Source organism: Gavia stellata, chromosome 2 (genome assembly GCF_030936135.1).
Source record: "Gavia stellata isolate bGavSte3 chromosome 2, bGavSte3.hap2, whole genome shotgun sequence".
NCBI classification, from domain to species: domain Eukaryota; kingdom Metazoa; phylum Chordata; class Aves; order Gaviiformes; family Gaviidae; genus Gavia; species Gavia stellata.
The window spans coordinates 84,510,628-84,535,306 of NC_082595.1; the positions used below are offsets into that span (position 1 = coordinate 84,510,628).

At 38.7% G+C, this 24,679-nt stretch overlaps 1 protein-coding gene across 2 annotated transcripts in view; it reads left to right on the top strand.

Annotated features, from left to right (window-relative positions):
* The window catches only part of KHDRBS2 (KH RNA binding domain containing, signal transduction associated 2), a 394,749-nt gene that overhangs the window by 327,539 nt on the left and 42,531 nt on the right, over positions 1-24,679 (top strand). The window contains exon 9 of one of the 2 annotated variants that reach the window (XM_059835484.1): positions 17,525-17,546. The exons of the other annotated variant lie outside the window; for it this stretch is intronic. Within the exon in view, the coding sequence (XP_059691467.1) occupies positions 17,525-17,546 (22 nt within the window). The remainder of the gene's footprint in view (positions 1-17,524; positions 17,547-24,679) is intronic. 2 annotated transcript variants of the gene reach the window in all.

Consider the following 24,679-nt stretch of genomic DNA (forward strand, 5'->3'; position numbering starts at 1 on the left):
TTTACCACTGTGCAAGTACTGTACAGTGTCTGAATCATCTCCTGGCTGTGTTGGAAAGAGATCTGAGGCAGTTGCCGCAGCTCTTACTTTCTCAGAAAATCTGACTTGACAAGAGAATTTAAGATCAGGGAACTGAATAGGCATCTGGGTGAGCAGTAGCTTACAATTTCCTCTGAAAGTTCAGATGCCTTCCTTGCCTATGAAAATTAACTCAGTGCTTCTTTTTTCTTTTAAGTGCTCATAACTTAAAAATATAGTAGAAACTAGTTCTGAAACTCTTGCAAAAGAAAATTGCACTGATACCAAACCATCAAATCCATCAGAGAAATAACTTGTGGCATCTTGAAAATGAGATATCTGAAGGCATATTACGTGACAGACCTCCCCTCCAAATCCATGACATTATTCTAGCAGGTTGTATTTCACATGGCAGAGTCCAAAGAGATGGGTCATAGCCACCTGAGGGGCTGGAGATGGATGACAGACATGGAAGATTGCCCTGATCGTGACTCAGTCTAACTCATGCCAATGCCTTGGGCTTACATGCTAGAAATAGGAATAGACTGAGTGCTGAAGTCCAAGTGTTGCCAAAACCTTTGTATTTATAAGTCTTATATGCTTATAAAAAAAGAAAGAAAGAAATTCTGCAATAGATGTTGCATTTGAAAGAACATGGTAGCATGACTGTCATTGTGTAGATGTCAAAATCAACAAGCAGGTAAAAAGCAGTGATGGAATCAAAATATTTGAAGAAGAAGCATCAGACACAGTTTATCAGAATAGTAATGACAAATTCCAAACTGTAATGCAAAAATGTTTGCCATGGGTATACTTAACAATTGGCTCCTGTCTTTCTACAATCCAAATAAAGGAAAAAACACCCTACAACAAAAATTAACATTACCATTTCCTCTGCCCTTCTCATACTTTGTTTAGTAATTGTGAATAAGCTTTTGCCTACAACATTCTCCAATGACTCTTGAAGAGTTATGATAGGGTACCCTAGTATAAGGACTTTGTTGCCATCTCTTCTGGTAAGTCTCAAAAAAAGGTTAGCGCTGCTGTTCATAACAAGTAACTTTTTTCCATCAGTCGCTGTCCTTATTTGATACTTAGTGACAGTCTTTTGAGGTGATCTGTTCCACAAAGTCATGTTTGCGCTTCTGACAATTGCTGTGTCTGTGTAGGATTACTTGTTCCCAATAGATACAGATGTACTGCTCAGTTTGTCGTTAACTGGGAATGGGTTTTCATTCCTAAGATCTAGAGAAAAGCGGCAAAGATACACAAAGAGCTGTTGACCTATATACAACAGCCCTAATTTCATCCATGTCTTCTGAATTTTGAAGCACAAGGCTGTGTATTTTCAAGCAGCCTTTCTCAATCTTGAAAACAGTATATAATAAACTTCTCTTTATTTTATTCTAAATGTTCCTTACTATGCTGTGGAAATCTTTAAGGTCAGTGATCTATAGTGGAACACTGTCCTGATTGTCTGTTTGCTGTCTTTGCTTATCATAGTCATACAGTCTTTGCAATTATCACTATGTCGAAAATAAAGTAAATCATATTTTTCCTTCAGAGCTGGCTGGATAAACCAACACATCATTGGCATATGCTGCTTGCATGCACTAGTCAGACACAAGGGTATGAATTATTTTAACCAAATATTTGACAAATTAAGATTCCAGCTTATTTTGAATATTGTAGCGTTCCTGATCTGCCTTGATCCAACAAAGCAGTGATGGAGTCTGACAAATTCCTAACTGTTACAGCATCTAAATGTCAGTAGCTTCACCAAAAATTCATTTGCACTTTGAAGAGGTATTTAGATCAGAATCTTCTCACATGAGCCTTAGATTTGGCTGAGTCAGTTAATGAGGAAATTAGCCTGTGCATCCAATTTGCCTAAATCAGTAAAGAAGGCACCACTATCAACTGCAATTGATTAAACTCCTTTGCTCCTTATCAGTTAACTATATAAATCAGAAACTGCTAATTGCCTCTTTTCTACTAAGTATATCAGCTGTGCTGAAGAAAAGAAAGAAGATACTTCAGTCAGGTGAATGGTTGAACATATGTTAGTTTGCATTGTTGTTTGCATTTTTAGTTCTCAAAGTTTGTTGAGGATCTTGAGCAAGTGATATCTGCAAGTTGTAAGAAATTTTTCTGCAGAAGCTGTGCTGATCATCAGTCTCCAACCATGTCTACACTAGAAGGTTTGTTAAATTCAAAATTACTTCAAAGAAGCCATCTAATTCTTTCTTTCATGAGTCAATACTCAATACCTTTCTTTTAGGATTTTTGTATTATCTATTTAAATGGAAAATCTCATGCTATTACTAATAATAATGGTATCATGTGGTCCAAGTGAGGATTAGTACTGTGTAGCGGTGGCTCAATTTGATAAGAAAACAAGCTGTATGTAAGGTAACAATGAGGGAGGTAAGTAAGTTTCTGATGTATATCTATCTTTCCTTTTTTTTATGTAAACAAAAAAAAAGTTTCTTCAGCTGCTTACTACATGTTGGCACATCTATGTAGGTTCTGTGGTAGAAGTATATAAACGAATGTCAGTCCTCCATAGGTCTGTCAGTAAATGTGCACACAAAGTTTATTTGCTCATATATCCATGCAGTCATGGTCAAGGAAATAGCACAAGAGAAACTGTAAGATTTGGACCTACCAGACCTTTGCAATTTTCATGGTAGTTCATTAACCTCAACTTTACAGATCTGGAGAATTGAGGGTTTTGGAAACTTTTAATTACTTCTAGAGGAAGATCATCAGTTGATTGTTTTCTTCTCTCCTTCCTTTGGTATCTGGCACTACATCCTTCTAATTGGCAGTGAAAGGAAGATATTCTCTGGACAAAAATCTTCTTGTCAACATATGGCAGTCAGAGATACTTTTGTTGTTCTTATCTCCTTTTTCTAAATTTATTCTTCCTCTATAAGTTGTGAATTATTGACTGTCAACTGCATAATACAAAGTGCACAGTTTTGGTTTTATTTTGAACAGCAGTCCTGTCATTACTACCTTCCACTTAACCTGGTTTTGTGCAGTTAACTTGGTTGCACTTAACTTGGCTTTGTGTATTTTAACATTAGGTGTTCTATTGTCTTCACTGTGTGTGCCTTTCTCCCTTAAACATAGTGTTGCAACCATTAACTTGACCTTGAAAAAACCAAAAAGCCTGCACATTAAAAATGATCACTTCAGAACAACTATATATCATAAAATGAATAAAAGGTTCTAGCTGTTCATCTAATATGCTGGTTGGAAAAAAGCTACGTTTCAGAGACTGAGAAAGTGACCAGACTATATATTTTTTTACAATTTCACCGTTTTGCTCCTGCTTGCATTTAATGAGCACATATCTTAGTGGTCACATATTTGTAATGACTCCTTTGCTAACTTTTATATAGCTCGATATTTGTTAGTAAATGGTTCATATCAAAAAAGAAAGATTTATACTTTTTCTTTGGTCAATAGTGTTTCTGAAACTGACTGCTGAGATGGAATTTCATTGTAATTAAACTGAGTCTAGGCAAACATGAGACCTAAAATACTACTGAGATTGAATTGGAGACAGCTTGGCATTTTCTAACTTAGAAATTGTATATTTTAACAAAAGCTTCCTGCTTATGGCATTATCTTTGTCTTTACTATATTCTCTGGTTTGGGTTTTTGTTTGTTTCCTTTTTAAGCTTGTATGTGCTTAGTGGAAGTGAGAAGTTTGCTAGCTCTGTGAATATCACATGGAAGTCATTAAATGTTTAAGAAAAGCAAATATATACAAGCTAAAACTAATTGGTGGTTGAATGTCAGCTATTAAATCATTATTTCTTTTTACAAGCAAAAAATAAGGAGAAAATTAGCTACTTGAGGCCAAATTCTCTTTGAATGGGCTGCCCACTGAGATGAGCACTCCCTCAATAGACATTATACCAAGTGAGACTGGTTTTTTTAGACTGAATTGGAGTTTAATTTGTCCTTTGCATCCCTACTAGAAGAAAGCTAATTAATACCATTATCAAAAGATTCTTTTAGTTACATCAAACAATCTATAGACTGTTCTGCATTTATAGCTTAACACAAACTGCATTGGATATTTGAAGGTGCTGTATAATAAATATAAATATCCATGGGCACAGATATCTAAACAATATGTGTGTGTTGTATACTACTTAGAGCTGTATCTTGTGAAGTTCTTCCAACTTACCTGTGCATTCACTAATTCAGTTCCATGCAGATGGCCAATCAGTTCATGGAGCACAAAGGTAAATTTCTACAAAATCTGATGTCAAGTCCCACATTGAAAACTGACTTCCCTCCCCTTCTACCTGTATTCTCCTACCTTCAGTTCACAGTGCCTGTAGGTCAGTTCTGTAAATCCACATGAGCTTCTCCACCCTCATGTGACCCAACCCAAGCTATTGACTGAAAATCTAGCTAGCCTGCTGCTTAGCTGAGATCAGGATTTGCTGCCGAAGAGGGCAGCAATGACATTTCAGGTCAGGTTCCTGTTTTGTGTGAGTAACTTACCTTGTCACTGAACAACTATGTGTCAGGTATGCCTGATCAAAGCTGAGAACTGTAGCCTACTAGCTAGTTTATAGCACACTGTCAGCATTGCCCATATACTGCTTGAATATTCAAAATGGAAAGAAAGTGGACTTTAGTGGCAAGTTAATTAGGCCTCTAGTTAGGATGAAAGTGGAATCAGACTATAGACAAAAAAAGCTTTCTCATCTCCCCTAAATGTAATTATATATGCCAGGTGTGGACTTTATTATTTAAGTTCTACCATGCGGTTTGATCAGGTCAATGTCGTGGTAATGGCAGTACTGAACATACACCACACAAACTGCACTGATGTAAACTACACTGTGAACTTACAGTGCAGCAGCCCTGCCATGGTAACTTACTCAGCTTCCAGTTTTATTCTGTGATAAGTACAGTTAACAGAGGCAGCCAACAGACACAGCGTCTCACAGAGCAGTTTGCACAGACAGGGGCCAGTAACTGTGCAGAGAACAGCGGGAATGGTGATGCACCACAGGGCACAGTCCCACCACTTGCTGATACAACTTTTCCTGATGCGTCAGAGGCCTTGACTCAGTAGGCATTCCCACGGGAGAATGCAGCTCTGCAGGTGTCAGCTGCAGGGATGCCCGCAACCCCTTGCTGAGGCTGGGGCAGCAAGCACTGGACTTCTCATGTGCAGAAGGTGTGCGCTGGTGTCACCAAGCAAAGTAGTTTAAGGAGGAGGTCAGCAGACTGTGCAGCAGAAGTGATAACGAAAAGAACAAAAGGGAGATTAACCATGTCTTCTCCAAGACCCTGCAGATATGAGAACCTGAACCCCCAACTGTACCAAAGGAGGGGCAGACAGGGTCTGTGCTGTTTGCATTGTGAAATGGAGACTTCTGGTGATGGCAAAGGCTGGAAGCTTGTAACTGCTGGCAGCAGAGGAGGACTCCTGCCCCATCTGCAGCTCTCCTGCTACGGAATAGGTTCAGTATCCTGGTAACAGAGGGGTGCTGGGAGCTCTGTCCGGTGAAGCATCTGAGCCAGATGAGCCTGAGCCAGACAGTAGTACCAGGAGGAAGCAGTGAGTGACTTCCTGCTACCAGGGATGAAGACCCCATTTGCTGACCTGTCCAGCTGTCTAGGAAGGCATGTTGCTTGCTGGATCTAGGACATTGTGGAGAGACTACTGAGGCTTGTCTGACTATTAGACTATTACCCACCTTGCATTTCTGCGGGCACCAGTGTTGCTGCCAGGAGAGAACTGGAGCATATTGAGGGTGTCTGCATGGGTCTGGGAGTGAGGGCCAACAGCATGGGGGCCCAAGTGGTTTGCTCCTCAGTATTGCCAGTGAAGGGGAAGGGCTTGAGAAGGATTGGACAGATCCAGTGGGTCAACAACTGGCTGTGCAGCTGGTGCCAACAGGGATTCAGCTTTTACAACCATGGGCCCCTCTTTGAGAATTGAGGACTGCAGAAAAGATATAAGATCCACCTGACAAAATAGGGTGAAAGCAGCTTTGCCAACAGGCTGGCCAAGCAGGTGGGGAGAGGTTTAAACTAGGAGCAATGAGGAAGGGAGAGGAAAACCAATGATCATGTGAAGAAGTGGTGGAGCAGGTGGGCAAGCCAAGGGTGTAGAGTGGTGTGGATGGGAGAGACCTTGAAAACAAGAGAACAAGGCAGAAAGACCCACACTCAGTGGTATGTTCAGGAGTAACAAGTGCTGCATGAGGGAAACTCACATTTTCTGGGAAATCAGTACAACTAGGTGCCTCTTGGAAGTGCTTGTACACTAGTGCATGCAGCATGGAGAACAAATGGGAGAAATTAAAGTACCATTACAGGGCTACAAATTTATTGATTACAGAGACGTGGTGGAATAGCTCACACAACTGGAGTGGTGCAATGGATGGATACAGGCTTTTTAGGAAGGACTGGCTGGGATGGCAAAGAGGAGCATTTGTCCATGTGAGAGCAGCAAGGATGCATGGAAGGGTGCTTTGGGACTGCTGTTGAACCAGTTGAGAGCTTATGGGTTAGCATGCAAACCCACAAGGGTGATGTGGTGGGTGTCAGCTGCAGACCAGCTGATCAGGGAGAAGTGGAGGTGGCCTTCAGACAAGTAAAGAAAGCCTTGCATTCACCGGTTCAGGTCCTCATGGGGTCCTTGAATCACCCCAATATCTGCTGGAGTAGCAACAGCAGGGCACAAGCAATCCAGGTTTCTGGAGTGCATTGCTGATAGCTTGCTGACACAAGCAATCGAGGAGCCAACAAGGGCAGGTACTCTGATGAACCTGATACTTACAAACAATGCTGAACTGGTCAGGGATGTGAAGACTGGGGACAGACTTGGCTGCAGTGACCGTCAGAGGGATGAGTTCAGGATGCTGAAAGGAGGGAACGAGGCAAAGAGCAGGAGTGCTACCCTAGACTCTCAGGAGAGCAGACTTTTGCCTCTTGGGGAGCTGCTTGGATGTATCCAATGCCATCTAGTGCTGGAGAGAAGAGGAGTCCACGAGGTTGGTTTTTCAAGGATCACCTCCCCCAAGCTCAAGAATGGTGCATTCCAGCATGCAGGAAGTCAAGCAAAGGTGGCAGGAGGCTGGTGTGGATGAATGAGGAGTTCCTGATAAAGTTCAGACCTTAAAAAGGAAGCATACAAGCAGTGGGTGCAGGACAGATGATGCAGGAGGAAAACAGAGACACTGTCTAAGCATGCAGGGGTGGGGTTAGGAAAGCCAAAGCCCATCTGGAGTTGAATCTCGCAAGGGATATAAAGGTCAACAAGAATGACTTCTGGAGGTGTATCAGCAGCAATAGGAAAACTTAAGAGAATGTGGGCATACTGATGAATGGGGCACAGGACATGGTGACATGGAAAAGGCTGAAGTATTTGTACTTTCTTCGCCTTGAACTTTATTTGTAGTGTTTGTCTTCAAGAATCCCTGGCCCCTGAGACATGTGGGAAGCCTGGAGAAAGGAAGGCCTTAATGGAGGATGGGGAACACTTTAAATAGATTGGACATATGCAGGTCTGTGGGACCTGATGGGATGCACCCATGTCTGTTGAGGGAGCTGGTGCTATCTGGTGAAGCCATTCTCTATAGTCCCAGGGAGGTGGTAGAGTCACCCTCTCTGGAGGTATTAAAGGAGCGTGTGGATGTGGCATTGTGGGATGTGACTTAATGGGCATGGTACTGTGTGGTGTGGGTGGGTTGTTTTGGTGTGGGTGGTGGTGTGGTTTGTGGGTGGGGTTTTTTTGTGTGGTGTTTTTTTTTTTATGGTTGGACTTGATGATCTTACAGATCTTTTCCAACCTTAGTGATTCTGTGAACTGTGGCAGTCAGGAGAGATTACTGAGGAACGGAGAAAGAAAATGTCACTCCTATCTTCAATTTAGGCCATGATGGAAAATCTGGGGAACTAGAGGCCTGTCATCCTTACCTCAATCCTGGGAATGTGATGGAGAAAATCGTGGAAATGTTTTCCTAATGTCTTATGGGCATGAAAGTGACTGAGAGTTGTCTGCAGGGATTTATAAAGGGGAAATTGTGCCTGACCAACCTGATAGCCTATGATGAAATGACTAGCCCAGTGGATAAGGCAAGAACACTGAGTATTGTTTATCTTTACTTTAATAGGGCTTTTGGCACTGTCTTTCATAAAATCCTCATACACAAATTGATGAAGTCCAGGCTAGATCAATGAACAGTGAGGTGGATTGAAAACTGGCGGAACTGCTAAACTCAAAGGGCTGTGATCAGCGGAACGAAGCCGAGTTACCCAGCTAGAGGCTAGTTGCTAGTGGATACCCCAGGGCTAGATATGGGGACCAATACTGCTTAACATCTTCATTAATGACCTGAATGATGGGACAGATAGCTCCCTCACCAAGCTTGCAGTTGATACAAAACTGGGAAGAGTGGTCCATGCACCAGCAGGTTGTGTTGCTATTCAGAGGGACCTCAAGAACCTGGAGAAATGGGCTGACAGGAAATCTGGTGAAGTTCAAGAAAGGGAAATGCTAAGTCCTAAAACTGTGGAGGAATAACCCCATGCACTAGGACAAGCCGGGGGCTAACTCTTTGGAAATAAGTGTTGCAGGAAAAAGGACCTGGGGAATCTTGGTGAACACCAAGCTGGCCATGAGACACCAATGTGCCCTCACAGCAAAGAATGCCAATGGTATCCTGGGCTGCATTAGGAAGAACATTGCCAGCAGGTCAAGGAAGGGGATCCTTCCTCTTTACTCAGCACTGGTGAGACACTGGTGGTAGTACTGGTTCCAGGTCTGGGCTCCTCAGTGCAAGAGAAATGGACATACTAGAGTGAGTCCAGCAAGGGGCCATGAAGGTGATAAAGGTGCTGGAGCATTGACACGCATATGAGGAGAGGCTGAGTAAGTGGGGACTGTTCAGTGTGGAGGAAAGAAGAGCCAGAGAGATCTTATCAATGCTTATTAACACCTGATGAGGAGGAGTAAACGAGACACAAATTCTTTTCAGTGGCACCCAGTGGGAGTTGTAAGTGGAAATACAGTGTCAGGAGCAGCAAGGGCTGGCTGGAGCCAGGAATCAAGGACAATATCATGGCCAGCAGGGCAGGGGCTTTGCAACCCAGGGCCCCATCCCACAGTGTCCCAGCAAGGCAGACCCAGAGATGGCATCCAGGTTTAACCAAGACTCCAGATCATCAGGCAAGTTTGTAGCAGAGGCAGATCTGAGGTCAAGCCAGGAAGTCAATCCACAGGTTACGATCATGTCTGGTGAGGATGAACAGGATCAGACACAGCCCAGTGACTATCAGGCAGGTCCATGGTGACCATGCAGACCCAAGGTCAGGCTGGGAAGCCAGTCAACCAGTTGGAGTCTGGATCAACAGGGTCCACGGCCAGGCACAGGCACAGCTGTGCTGAGCTGGAGACTGGCAATCCTATATTGTCACTGGGGCAGGGAATGAAGGCCAAGCTGAAATGGGGCTCATGGGCCCATGGGCAGGGGGTGTGGATGGAGGGTCCAGATCAGGCTGGTGATGGCCAGTAAGGTCTGTAAGTGCACCCAGACATATGGGCAATTCCACTTAAATACAAGACACTTCTTTCACTGTGGAGGTGGTCAAGCAGTGTAACAGCTTGCTCAGAGAGGTTGTGGAGTCTCCATCCTTGACAATATCCAAAACCAGACTGGTTCTGAGGAAACTTCTGTGAGCAGGGAGGATTTGGACTAGACAATCTCAAGATTCAACCTTCCAATGTGCAGATTTTTGTAATTCTGATAGCTAGAAACAAACATGAGATTATATTTAGGGTGAACATGTGCCCATGTGTAACTGCTATGGAATAGCTATCTTTCAATTCACATTCTATCTTACCCATAGTAACTTATCATTTTTTCAAGCCCTCAATCCTTAAATGTCTTTTTCTGTTCCATAAATCTACAACAGAAATTCATATCCAACCACATTTTGTAATTTAAGCTATTTCATAAAATTTATTATTCTTAAATGCATTAAATGGGCATTAAACTGTGTAATTAATTTAAAGGATGGGTATATATGTACCCATATTTTGGAAGGTAGAAGTTTTCACTCCACAAATATTTTTCCCCACATTCACATGCATGTACAAACACCACACAGATATACACTCTTTATATCTCCTTTACATAATATATTGGTGCTGGAAGAATCTAAATTGGGTCACAAGAAATCTTGACTCTGCTATTGTGCTCCTGCTGACTCCATAGACCTCCTGTTGATATCAGTGTGAGTTCTGCATACTGAGGAAACACAGAATATCTGAACTAAGATCAGTCATATAGATCTAAGAGAATTTTCCCTGACTATACAGTATTGCATATTGTGGGCTGTTTTGTTTATACATTATAGATGACCTGTTTTCTGATAACTAAGCTTTCATCCTGAAGTTAAAACTCAGTACTTTTCATATCTATATTTTTATCTAAATTCAGATTTCCATTTGCTGTTCCCTCAACAGCATTTGTACAAGACTTGTTTGTCCATTTTGGAAGAGGAAAAAAAAACCCCAAAAGAGCTATATAAAAGCAGTTAGTTTTCTTTGTGTAGGATACCTGTTGTGCTGATTTGATGCCTGTTCTGGGCACTGATTTAGCAGTCATGCAGTATACTAGATGTGTTATAGCAATAAGTAATTTACTTATTCCTGCAAAACATACTTGCCACAATTTCAGGACAGCTCCAATCCAACTTAGTTTAGATTAAAGTTTTAACTCTGCCCATACTCCTAAGGACCTAAATTTAGCCCCCTTAGATACAAATTTTCTACTCTACCAAAGTTGATTAGTAGCCAGATATGCTTGAGTAATTTGACCCCAAAGTACAATCTTAATAAAATTAGTCTGAAGTATACAGGAATGACTGGAATAACTGAAGATTTTAATATTTTTTTAATATCTTCTCATCTTTCTAGGTAGCATTTGTTTGAATATACAGGTGAAAGACTGAGCTACAGTCAACACCATTGGATCGAAAAATACAGGTTTTCACTATGTGGAAAGTAGTGCGAGGGCAAGAAGGGCAAGATTACCATCATGATTGCCATAATTTGTCTGTGTTTATTGAGTGATCTATTTTTGCATTCAGTAAACTTAGTTTAGTTCCTTTTGCTGCAAGAAAGATATTTATCTTTAGCTCTTAGGGCCCTCAGTCAAAAAGACGCAGTTTTCTTAATGCTGTTGCTGCAAACTCCTTGATTCTGCTGCCTTTGTATTGCTAATTTCCCCATAGTGTTCATCCATTTTTGTTTTGACTCCTCTACAGAATTGGAGAAAATATTGATATTTTTTTTGAGGAGAGCAGCAATCTTTAGTTTTTATTTTAAAAAAGAAAGAATAAGCATTTGTTGTAGACACAAAAACTGACTTATGATCAATAGAAAAGATCCTAATGTGCTGTTTTCCTGTCACTTAACTTTTGATGTAATTCTAGTGTCAGCACTTACAGTACTGCTGTGCTTCTAAGAAGCCAAAAGGAGCAGAGAGAAGCCCTCACTAGGTCAGCTAGAATCACAGACTCAGATAAAAGGATCTGTTTCCTGTGCACCACCAGGTACTTCTCCCTTTTTCTTAGGAATATACTAGCATTAATTTTGGCCATTTGAAATAAGGTTGAGCAGAACTTAATATGAGACTATTGCACAATAAATCATTGAAATAGTGACCTAGTGAGCTAGCCATAAACTGCAGCTGTAGGCTGGCCAGGAAAAATAGCTTTATGCTCTTAGGGTTATAACTTTTCTAGCCAATCAGCTGAAACCTTTTCTAAACCAAAATTTTTTCTCTTGAATTCAAGACAAAATTTGGTGTGACACACTGCTAGATGCCATCCTTTCCAGATACTCTGCAAATTCAGCTTTCCACACAAGGCTCTGTCTTCAATTCCCTTGAATTTTGCTGTGCAAAAACTGCTCGCAGCTTCATAAGATTAAGTCATATGGACTCTTTGCTAGTTCATCACAAATACCCAGTTTGAAAGTTCTACGGTTAGGATTTTGCTGCTAGATTAATCTTTTCCATGTTAAATGCTTTCTTATCTGCTTATCATATGTTAGCAGTGGCAGTCACTTATGGGTCTAGATAGACAAGCAAGCATTGTCCAAATGGAATCAGGCGATATTATGCACACAGAAACATTCCCATATTCCCTGCATTTTATATTAAAGAATGTTTCTCACTCCTGAAAGGAGTTTATTTATAATTAGTTCCTTCATTCACTATCTTTGCAACCTGCAGTCTCTGTGCATTTCATGAATTATGATCATAAGTTACATTTATGCATTTAAATTTGATGTGTTTTGTACTCCTGTCTGAAGCTAAAGTTTGTGGGGTGTGACTTGGACAGAGAAATACCGTGAGGCAGTTATAGCACAATCAAATTACTTGAGGCAATGCTACATTTTGCTGTGATAGTTTTCCTTGGCTAGGATTGTCGGCTTCCCGGCTTCCATAGACCCAACTCTAGGGGAAAATGCAGAACTGGAACTGAATCGGCAACCTGCCTGCTTCCTCCCATGCCAGGGTAATGAGCATGCCTGTTAGGAGGAGATAGCCGGTCTCCTATCCCCCAGGAACAAGTTTTGCTATTGCATCTGAGTTTTTCACAGCTCCTTCACAGGTGATTTCCTCAACCCAGCAGATAGGTTAGGCACAAATCTACCTTCAATAAGAGTAAGGAACTAATCAAGTTACCTTAACTAGAGAAAAGATTTCTGTAGTTAGAAATTCCTGCAGTTCACAGAAACACCATTTTTGAACAGGGAAGAAACGTACATCGAAGCTTAATGTAAAATTGTCTCATTTTATTATGCAAGATGATTTGACTTAATTAGATCTCAAGCTTTCTATCTATGAGAACAAGAGGACATCAAATTTGCATAAAATATGTAAGATGCAGTTACAGAAAGAAGACAAGGATATTTTGGAGGCACTACATAAATATATCGCAATTGGACATCCATGATATTTAAACATACACATGCACAGATACTTGCCTTGTGCTTTGAGGCATTGTTGAGATCCATGCTGAACAGGAAGGATGGACATCATGTGAAGATGCATAGCATAAGATAAGCTTAAAGAGCTTCTAAATGTAACTAGCAATAAGTCGAAATTCAAAAATTAATGTTGAAAAGTTGCTATCTGTCAACTTTCTGTATGATCAAAAGGCAAGTTAAAAGCGAGTCTTGTTCTGCCGCACACTTCCTTGTGGCAGTTATAAGGTATTTCTCCAAAGCAGCTGCATCCCAGGAAGATAATCAGATACGGAAGTAGAAAGGGACATCCACCTTCATACATGAAAGATGAGTCAAGTTGCGCAAAATCTTGTTGCGGAGGTCAGAGAAAAAGACTGAACAGACCACAAAGTTCAGTGCTAAAGATGGATAGAAAACAATGTTATCCTTTTCCTCCCACACACCCACAGTGTTTTTGTTGAAACATGGTAAATAAAACTTCTTTTAAAAATACATTTGGAATAACCTGGAGAACTATGGATCAGCAAACTGGACTTTTCTACTAGAAAACTGGTATAAATTCTGAAGAACCAAACTGACAGAGGAAGCTAACATATGGAGAAAAAGCTTTGACACAAACATATGCATGGGGTACTCAGGGAGAACCAGTGCAGCCTATCTAGAGGCTGTGTTTTCAAAAATATTAGAGCTCTTTGCATGAGACAGTGAAAAAGTTAATGGGACAAAGGTTAGCCCACTGACATTTCTGAGAACACTCTGATTATGTTCTTTAAAAAGAAAAGCTCTTAAAGGTATTAAGCCATCACGTTATATGAGGAATAGTTTTCTCATGGATTTAATTACTGAATAAAAGATAACAAAGTGTGCACAAATCCCATAGTTTGCCTATATACGGAATGGTGTAACTCCATTTAAATTGGAGTTTAGATTGAAAAGAAAGCATTTTTTTCACACAAGAAGTAAATTTTGGAATCTGTGTCACAAGATGTTACAGGTGCTAAAACAAGTTTAAAATTAGTTAAAAATTATTGCAAACATTCATGGAAAGTAGGTCCACCACAACAGGCACTTGCAACCACTGACATAGGAAGTCCTTACATTACCGTTGGTTAAAAGTCAACAGGCTACTTCTCAAACTGTGTCTGAGAGATCTTCACTCCTTATTTATTCTAGATGGTACTTCTGTCTAACTGTCTGTACTGTTATACTTTTTCTCAAAACATTTGCTACCTTTTGCAATCAGAGACCACATACCAGGCTAGTTGGAGCTTTGGTGTGGTCCATGATGTCTGATCTTATATAGGGTGGACAGACAGTTTTATATCACATGGTCATTAATTGGTATAACCACAGCTGTTATACCTCAGTCGTTTTACTACACTACAATAAACTGCAGTCCCAAAGATATGTTCAAGTAAGCACTTCCACTATGTGCTTTGCCTATGGGCATGATGGAAAATGACAGCTGGTATCAAAATGGAAATGTGAATAGCATATGCAACCGCTATGCACCTTAGCATCACTTTGGCTTGGCACACAGGAATTTTGAAAAAATATTACCTATCTTTGGTGGTTATTATCTCTGCTGAAACCTATGTACATGGTTTCTGTACTACAAAACATCATGGCTTAGATTGTTTTTGAAGGTATTCTTTTCTCAAGCAGACTGCTTTTTCGGAATAGTTCTTGTGTTGTGTTTTAACATTTTATGGTGATCTTAAGCCTGACATCCACAGAAACACTTGAATGTCTAACACCCCTTGTTTTCATAGTGATTAATATTAATCAGTGGTGTTAGTGCCTAAATATCTTTTTAAATCTAGCTCTAAGGCCTTTTGGGGGGAGATGTAGCCCTTGTTTTTTTCCTAGTTTGTTTGCGAGATTTTGCTTTTCCACCAGGTTTTCTTAACATCATTTTCACTGTTTACCTGAATAAAAGGCTAGAAATTACTCTTGTGATTTTTATTTTAAGTTTCCAGATCTTTTCATTTTTTCTTTATGATGATCTTAAAGGTCTTTTCCAACCTAAATGATTTATGATTCTACTGCACAAAGTTAAATCCTACAGACTTCTGCTTCCTCCAGACTCAGGTTGTTGCCTTCATGTCTTCTCCTAAACTTTCTATCTTAAAATGGGAATTGGTATTTTAAGCTTTTGACAGCCTTGTCCACCACAGAAGATCTTAAATTAAATTTGCAATGAAAAAGACAAGCATCCTGTTGTTGGTTGTAAACACGACCTCTACAGGATAGAATGTTTCCAAGATAAATGACTCTTATTATTAAGCACCTAGCACAAGTTATAATTTGAGTTTTTAGAAAACAACTATGTAATGAAATAAATTGGATTTGATGTCCTATTAACCTGGAAAAGTAGTACTTTGAGGCTGATTTTGATCCAGTGGCTGAAACAGTGCAGGGGAGACACCAACAGGAATTATACTTTATTTTTTTAACAGGGACACTGGTCATCTATACCATAGCTAACTGCTGGATTGATATTTCTATTGGAAAGTGCCTTAAAGCAACAGCTTTTTAATTTGCATGTATCTTTCTGTTTATTCTAACTTTTATATTTAGAATCTAGTACCTTTTTTAATCTTGCTCTATTTTATGTGATGGTGATGAAGATTATATACAAGAAATATCTTTCCAGCTCACCAATATTGATTAGCAAAATTATTATTTGTCAGTTTTCTTTTTAAATGGCTCCCTAAGGTGCTTATGACTAAAGAGAGGAGTTCAAAGTGCTCTTTGAAGAAGAAAGGAAGTCATGATAACAGCAAAGTGTAAAGAACTAGTAAATTTAGGATATTCTACAACTTGAAGATGATCCTCTCTCATGGGGATGACTGACTTCCTTGAAGAGTCTCGGGTGACTGCAGTGTAATCCATAAGAAGTGGTGGTTTCTTTCTGCTCTTCAGTCCTACTTACTTGTTTTCCTCTGCTGCTCCTTGCTTCTTTCTTCTCTTCTGCCCTGGCATGGGTTGCCCATGGGTTACAGTCCCTCAGGGGTGTCCTTGCCCCAGGGTGGGATGCCCACAGCCACAGTCCCCTCAGCACCTCCTTCCAAGAGTGAGTCTCCAGCCACATCTCGTCTAAGACTTAAAATGTTTGAAGGCTTTAATTTCTTTTTTGTTATTGATATACCTGGCAACCGAGCAATTAATATGATCTTTACCTCCTTTTCTTGACTATCACACCTCTTACTTAGGGAAATACATATTTTTAATATATTTATTCACTGTGGAGCCTGTATTATCCAAGTCGCCCATGTTGTTTTAAATCTAATTCATTGTATTATGATGAGACTGAAAAATGAAATGGTCATGGTGCCTTTGAATTTGACAGAAAGAAATTTGATTAGCAGATATTAGTAAGTGTAAGGTAGTAAATTAATTTTTGCAAATACTTTAGCAACATGTCTAGTAGCCGTTCTTAAGAAAGACCAGCTTTCAGCTGTATATCTTCACAGAAGGCTCTTAATTTCAAGGAAAAGGTTTCACTTTCCTGAAAGGAAAATTTGACTGAAAAACTTCATTTTATTGTAAAAATGTATTTTCACTAAATCAAAATACCTTCTACTAAATTTTGAAGACGTTCCAGTTTTTCATCGTATGCTCTCTTAATTTTCTTTGTGTTGTTTGTTTACTTTTATGCCAGCATGCACCAGGAATGGTTGGACATACATCAGAAGACCTATAAACTCTCTTGATAGTATTTTCTAAGTAGAAAAGTGTAGGAGTACAAAAGGTGTTTATCTAAAACACACAGACACACACACACACACAAAATCTAAAGAAACAAACAAATCCCCAAAATTGAAATTAAAACAAAGTATTAGGAAAAAAATATTAACTTTTGAAAATATTGACCAAAGCCCAAGTGTTAGGGTAAGAAACAAACTGAAAGTTCTACACAGGCTCTTTTGGGGGTGGGGGGGCGGGCAGAATGGGAATGTTTGGATTTCGTGGTCACACTTAATATGACTACACTCTGAAATTTACTGTTAAAATGTTTGTATAGGTAAGTGTTCAGAGCAACCAAATTTCAGATGTATATATATCAGTGTATGTACATGAGGACTCCTGTCTCAATCCTGATTGTAGTCATCAAGTAATGCAAGAGAATTAGTATGATGTGCTGTGAGATTAATTTAAAAGATAAAATACAGATTTTCTCGCAAGCACAAAGGTTAAATTTTTCCTTCAGATAATTATTGTGAGATACTCTGTCAGCTCTCAGACACACTGACGGGCATCACTAAGTATACTGACTTTTTTGATCATCTTGGAATCTTATTCATTTTTTTGTTGTGCTGTTATTATGAATGTGTGATCAGAAAGCATTAAATGAAGGTCTGAAGGGCAGCCTACACCCTTCATGTGTTAGTGAAATCACATGAGGAAATGTTTTGACAAAGCAAAAGAATACTACGTCTGTCAAGTTCGCTTAAAACTGTTCAAAGCCTAAAGAACAATTTTGAAAACTTATCAAGTGTTATGAGATAAAGGGAAAGTCATATGAGGGTAGACTGTAATGAACAAAGCCACACCCTTAAGCTCATCAAGATAGAAAGGTATTTCGGTGCAATTTTAAAACATCTTTTTGCAACAGTAAGTTGCATGTTCTAAGGTGATATAAACCTCTTACTGTTGGCTGTGGGCTTCTAATCATGGATCTTAAAGTGTTTGAGTTGGTGAAGCTTTTTGTTTGACAAGATATTCGTAAAAGGTTTATAAAACAGCCTTTCCCATAGCATCAATATCTTATCTGCTATTAAAGCTGATGTGAGCAAGAAATGACTCATACCATTTAGAAAGGCGGTGATATGATCCAAGTAATTCTGAGGGGTTTTTTCATTGCTCTGACACAGATTTTCTCTTTGATTTTGAGAATGTTAATTACATTAACACTTCTATGTTCTGTTTTCTGCATCTGTATAACCGAGATACTGATAATTAGTTATATCACAGGTTTGCTTGAAAGTTGAATTTTTAATACATTAAACAGAATCAGTATAATTATTTACATTATTAATACATTAGTTTTTGTTATAAATAATGGCAACTAGAGTATAACACATTTATTAATTTCTGAATTAATACCTACAGTTACATTTCCCATATTTAAAAATGCAAAAAGTTCCCACTTACTTGTTTTTCTGGTTTTGATACCCCTGAAGTCCATGAGAGTGTTCCTACTGTTTTAAGGAGGAGCCACACTTAGCTTAATGGATAAATTGTTGTTCACATGCTGTAACTTTATAAAAATACACAGACCAAAGTGTCAATGACATTTCTACCACATGGACTGAACAGTCCAGGAGACAGATTAGTCATGCAGAAAAGTATTTTTCTCTTCTATTTGTCATTTCTGTGATCAATGCTAGTTTCTATGAAAAGCAGATAAGCTGATTCAGGAAAGAGAAATTTGCAGTGTTTTTTGCTTTTGCTTTCTTATTAAAAGTGAAAGCAAAAGCAAAATATGAAGTATCGCTTCTCTTTGTGTCAAATTAACATTCCGAAAGACAATTAGAAGACTATCTGTAAACAAACAAAGCTTTTGTAGAGATATTATGTACTCAAACACCAACATTTACATCTTAAATTCAAAAGCATTTTAAGGATGGAAACCAAGAACTTTAAAAGATTGCTATTTCCAAAATTTTTCTTTGCTAAAATACTGTGGTTAACATCCCAGTTGCAATGTTATAGAAACTTGATATAGCATGCTTGACTTTTCCTCAGTTATAAGTAAATCGGTATAAGTATCTATTTATGAAGTCCATTAGAGATAATTATGATTTACAGCCCTGAATCTTCTGCAGCTAGAAAACTAAGGAATAAAGAGGAGCTATATCTTTCTCATAAAATGCCAGTGGAGGGAACAGATAATCTTACCTCAGTGTTCTGTTTCTGCTCTAAGGATGTTAACATGTTGTAAAGTAAATATAACTCAGAATAACTCCTGGACCATGGACAGCAATCTAAAACCTCCTTCTCCAAGAGTATGTCCCCAAATCAAAGTTGGATATTCATGCTTTCTTTGGCAACCGCTTTTCCTGAATTAATCTTTAAAATTGAAAAAAAAAAAAATCAACTAGGTAGGAGTACCAGTTTCACAGGATAGCTTTAAGCCTAGTTGATGCAATAGCCATTGCCATTAAAAATGTAGCTTCAGGCTGAAATAGGTATTGAACCAGCTTTGGCACTTCACTGGAGTCTTGTGGTATCATGCTTTTTTGGAAAGAAATAAGTGGTATCAGCTGTGTTTTGTGGGCAGACTGATCATGGGTGTATGTATTAGATATTCTTGGGGCATGCCAACTGGCTCAAAAAATTCCTGGATGGTAAGTGGAGAACTTCAATTTAGTGGATACTAATTAGGCTTCAGTAGTATACAGTTGTTGAGTTGTTCAGTTCTGCCAAGATTGAAGCAGCTACAAGCCTGCCCAGAAGAAAAGTTTTAGGAATATAAACCTCAAAATCTTAGGTGCTTCAAGACTTCAGACATATTGGTATTTAGCCTCAGTTTTGGACAATCAGTGCTTGATTAAGACAGCTCCCAACTCAAAACACCCTTCATCTCACAACTGAGGTTCTGTTGGGCTGCCTGGGCGCAGGTTCTAATGCCATTTGAGGTACCCTACAGCCTTCAAGACGTCCACGGGCGACCAACGGTGTCACATACGACCCAGGAGAGACCTCTGCCCTGCTGGACTAGAAGGCAAGAGCCAGGCAGGATTTGTTAGGATGTCTAAAATGACATTAGATAACTATGCACAGCTGCTGAATTGAGCTCTCAATGTCTGCTTTATGGTCAGATGTGAGGCACCTAGTTTTCACACTGGCACCAAAATGCATTAGTCTTAAAACAGACAACTCCGCTAAATTGTGCCTTTGACACCCAGTAGGCACTGATGAGAAAGACCTCTTTCAAAGAAGGAAACAGTGTTGCTTATCCAAATGGACTTCAATTTAAGCCTTTTCATATGGATTTTTTTCTTAAAGCTAAAGTCACTTTTATGTTGTCCATTACATTCAATTTCTGCACTCCGCATCTTGAAATACAAGAACCCCTTGGATCCTCAGACACTACAGATGGCAAAATGGACAAGAAGAATGCTGCTTTTAATTTCTATAAGGAATGTTTTCAGTTCTGTCTGTTCTGATTTTCACTCTTGTGTTGACTGCAGATGTTTTCATCAATCTGCCTCAGGGTCAAAACTGTCATACAGCTTTCTTCAATTGGCAAGGTGACTAAAATTTCAAAGCTGAAGGCTTGATCACCAGTGATGCAACACTTTATGTTTATTTGAATACTAATAATTTAATATTATTTTAGTGATGCTTGCAATTAAGTGCTATAAAAGTCCTTCCTACATTTTATAATTCTGATCCAGGTTCTAGGCTTCACGGATGTTCAGGATGATGCTCAGGAGTTTACTGATCACTCTTTACTGACACATCTCCAAACATTTTACCAAAGCAATAAATACCGCTAGCCTCAGTGGCTTAGTACCTATTTAATATTAATGGTTAATAGACAAGCCAATATTCAGTACACCTGATTGAAATCTATGTTCTTGGCTGGCTACTGGTATGTAAAGAAATATGGAAACTGGGAAGAGAGCTTCATTTTTTATATTTTTAGAGGGATACCTTGTGAGAAATCAGTATCAGTTAAGTGAGCTTTTGCTTCTTAGATGCATTAACAGAGTGAGATTTTGGTAGAGATGATGGCTTCATTTTAAGACAATGAACTTCCAGCTGTTGTTTCGCTAATCTGCTCCAGCCTCTTGCAAGTAGAGTTCTTGGACTCAGCATGATGGGACTCAGAGGTGTCAAAAATTTTCACGAGCCCAACATGGATATTTCTTATGATAAAAACTGAATACAGAGAATCACTAGCAACAAAAAGAGTCAGCTTTCTTTAAATCCATATCCCCTTAAGTGAGCAATTTGTTGCAGTCAGCAAGTATATTTTTATGCTTTTATTTCCTTCAGTGTTTTTGTATCTTCAGCATTTAGTATTTTTATGAACTTATGCAACAGACAGCTTATTAAACTGAAAAAAGTGGAAAGAGTTAATTAGTGAAAACTATTTTTTTATTTTAAGTAATGTTTTGATGTTTTATGTAATCATGTATACACTTTTACGCTAGACCAATTCATAGCCTTGGGTAGGAAAAAAAAAGAAATTGTGGATTTTCTGTTTCAAGACCCAACTGAATACTGTAATGAAGCACTATATAAAGTGCTGACACCGCCTCTGTGAATCACTGAGATTTTTTTTTTTTTACATGGATTCCTGAGTCATTGATGATTACAGTCACAGCTAAATCGATGTCTTTATTTTCTCCAGTGCATTAACAGAACAAGGACATGCCATAATACTGCCATTGTGGAATAGTGGTCTACCAGCTGAATAGTTAGTGAAGAAACATTACCAGCATGAACCACCCCTTTTTAGAAAATTTTGAGGCTTTAAAGAATAGTGACAGTATCTTCAATCTCTGTCATTAGAGCCTGTAAGATGAGAATAACCTTCTGCTCATTTTTAAATATTCAAGCAGAGTCTAAGCATTAGTTGGCCTCTTCTCTGAACTGATCGTGAAAAAATATATCCATATGCTTCTCCTTTTCTACTTGAATAAATGCCAACTTCTCCTTTTTGACTTAATTATTTAACTATGAACACTCCATCCTTCAGAACTTCCAAAACTGACATAGTGGCTTTTTGAACTTGCTGCCTAAGACCTGGTATAATTTCAAATAATTCAATTTAAAAATTCCTTTTAATATTCTTGCCCTTTAAAACAAAGAAGATCTGAGACACAAGCAGATTTTTATCTTATCCAGGGCAAGGTATTATCTTTACGTAAACAAGATAAAGGTGAGTGTGTAAAGTGCTGAAACAATGTTTAAAAGGAAATAGTAATTAACAAACTATAACTTTTCATTCCATTGCCCTACTTTCTCTTCCTGAAGTAGAATTGAGTAAGATATATTGCAATCTGTATTTCATATCATAAAAATATCTGTATAAAAATAAAATTAAAAGAAACAAACAAATAAAAAAGCTGAAAGTTGCCTCCATAAAAATAAACAAAGGTTAAAGCTAAGAGTCTTTTATGGCATGGAAATATAATAACTGAGGATATAGCCTGAGTGGTAGGTCATGATGGAAAGCTTTTTTTATAAAAATCTTGGGTTTTTTCCTAGAAAGCGGAGAGACAACGGAAATGTTTTGTGTAGGAATTGCTTCCACAAGTTTCTGCTCACATGTGTATGTTTTTGTGTTGCAAGGCAGGGATGGGATGATAGGATAGTGCTCCCTAGAAGATTAATGCAAATTGGCTTGGCATGCAGGCTTTAAAATTTAAACTATTGAAGAACTAAAATCACATGGAATTATTTTCCATGACGAATATGGAGCTAAAAAGGTTTTGAGCTTAATGAGAAATTCTAAGGAATTACAGCAAAATATATTCATTCAAAAAACCAGCAATGACACAAGTATATCAGTCAAATGTTCCCTGCAATCTATATTGTGCTTCCACTACTATGGCCAGAGAATAATCTCTTCAAACATGTTTTTCTTTTAGAAGGTAGTCAGCCTGTCACATTTGACACTTTTTATCTAATGTAGTTGTTAAAAAGAGGAACTAGAAATTACTTCTCACCAGAGATTTAAACTATAGTGAACATAGCTTTCTGCCTTCCATCCTTTTTAGTGAGCCTAAGAACCGTGTACACTCATACAATGTAATTGAATGAAAGGGATGTAAATATTGCTCTTACCCAAGAGCAAGATAAGTGCCTGTGTGTGTATAAATGTATGTATATGAATTTATATGTATATATTTCTTAATGTATTAATATACAGTGTACAATAAAAGAACATGTTTCTTACAAAAACTTAGATTTCTACAGTGCAAAGCATTTTTTTAACTATATCAGGTGTTATGATTGCAGTGGTAACCTAGAAAACTTGCTCTTGGTTTACAGGAGCTCATCAAAATCCAGAATGGTACCTTTTCCAAAACAATGGTGAGTGTAAAGTAGAACAATGAAGTTGGTATTATCGTGCTTTCTGTGAATCAGTGCATGTTAAAATGTTCCTATATTCTACATCTTGTTAATTTTTGATGTGTAAATATACTAAAATAAATAGTTGAAAACAAATGGAGATATATTAGTAAAAATTAAATTGCAAGCTAAAGAGATGGACTAAAAGAAACGTTGAGATTCTCCAGGTCCTTTTTCAATTACAGTGTTGGACACCATCATTAGACTGCAGAGCAACTGGAGCAGTCATGGCCCAGGATGGTCTGTAGCTTTGGGATCCAGCCTTAGGCATGCTTGAGAAGGTTGTTGAACTCTGCTTTTGGTGTTTCCATTGCAGTGTTTAGAGTAGAAGAGGTATTAGTAGATGTGAACTACTACTTCTATATGGTAAATGAAAACCAGTACGAGTACTAACTGGACTGATTGGCAGTCCATCAATATTTTTAATCATTTTTTGTTCATTTGTTGACAAGCTGTGTCAGGGAAGGTCAGAATAACTGAGTCTCACAATGAACAGGGCTGTTGGCCTTTTTTACCTTTTCTTATGCATTTTCTTTCTTTTTATTCCTTGGGGAGCATTAGAAGAATTAGCACAGATACAACATAGTGTTTTCAGTATGTTGATTTTACCTGATTCTGTGCCTTTAATGCACTTAACTCAGTTAATGTATCAAATATCCAGTCCATTTTCTGAGTTTTTAACCATGAATGGTAGCTGGCAGGTAAAGGCTAAGCTAGACCAAAACGATTACAGCTGCATGGTAGAAAGAGTGTAGCATTCAGTAAGGGAAACTGTTCTTACTGTTCCTACTTCTTTCTTGTGTCTTGCTACAATCTGGGATCACCACACATCCCTGTTTGCAGCACGACAGTCAGGCTGCACCAGAGTCTAGGAATATGCCATACATAATAACAGGATTTTCATTCTCTATTTAATATGGATTTTGTTACCTGCATCACTGATCACCTTAAAAATCTTCTAATTCGATCTGGTGCACAGCACAAAGGCTTGCCGAGTAAGCTGAGTGTCTTGTTATGAGAGCCATATTCTGAGGTCTGTACAGACTTCCTGCAACTTCCTGTGTGGATTTTAATGCAATAAAATTCCATCAGACTTTAAGGATTCAATTCAGGCAGGTCATCTATGACCGCCTGAGAGCCATTTGTGTTAGAAGGCTTTCACTTTAGGGAGCTAGTCATACTGTTTGACACTCTTGATCCAGTACAGTCAAAGATGACTGGACATCTTTTCTGGCACATCTGTTTGCTGGACCCAAGGAAAAGGAAGGGATTTTTGGAGGTAGGGATCTGTATAAGGTTTTTATGAAGATTTGGGGGTTCTGGCTTGTTGCTGTGCTATCTGCTGATCAGTATAGCTCTGTCTGTGTCAGGGTCGCATTTGACTTTGAATCTTTATATTTGAATTATTTTTAAAAGAAAACGGAAGAATATAACGCAGACATTGGAGAATACTGAGAATACTAAGTTGGGAGAATTTAGTCGTATGGCATAAAGTTAGCAGAGGTGTCTGACACAAAGATCTATTAGGCTGTCAGA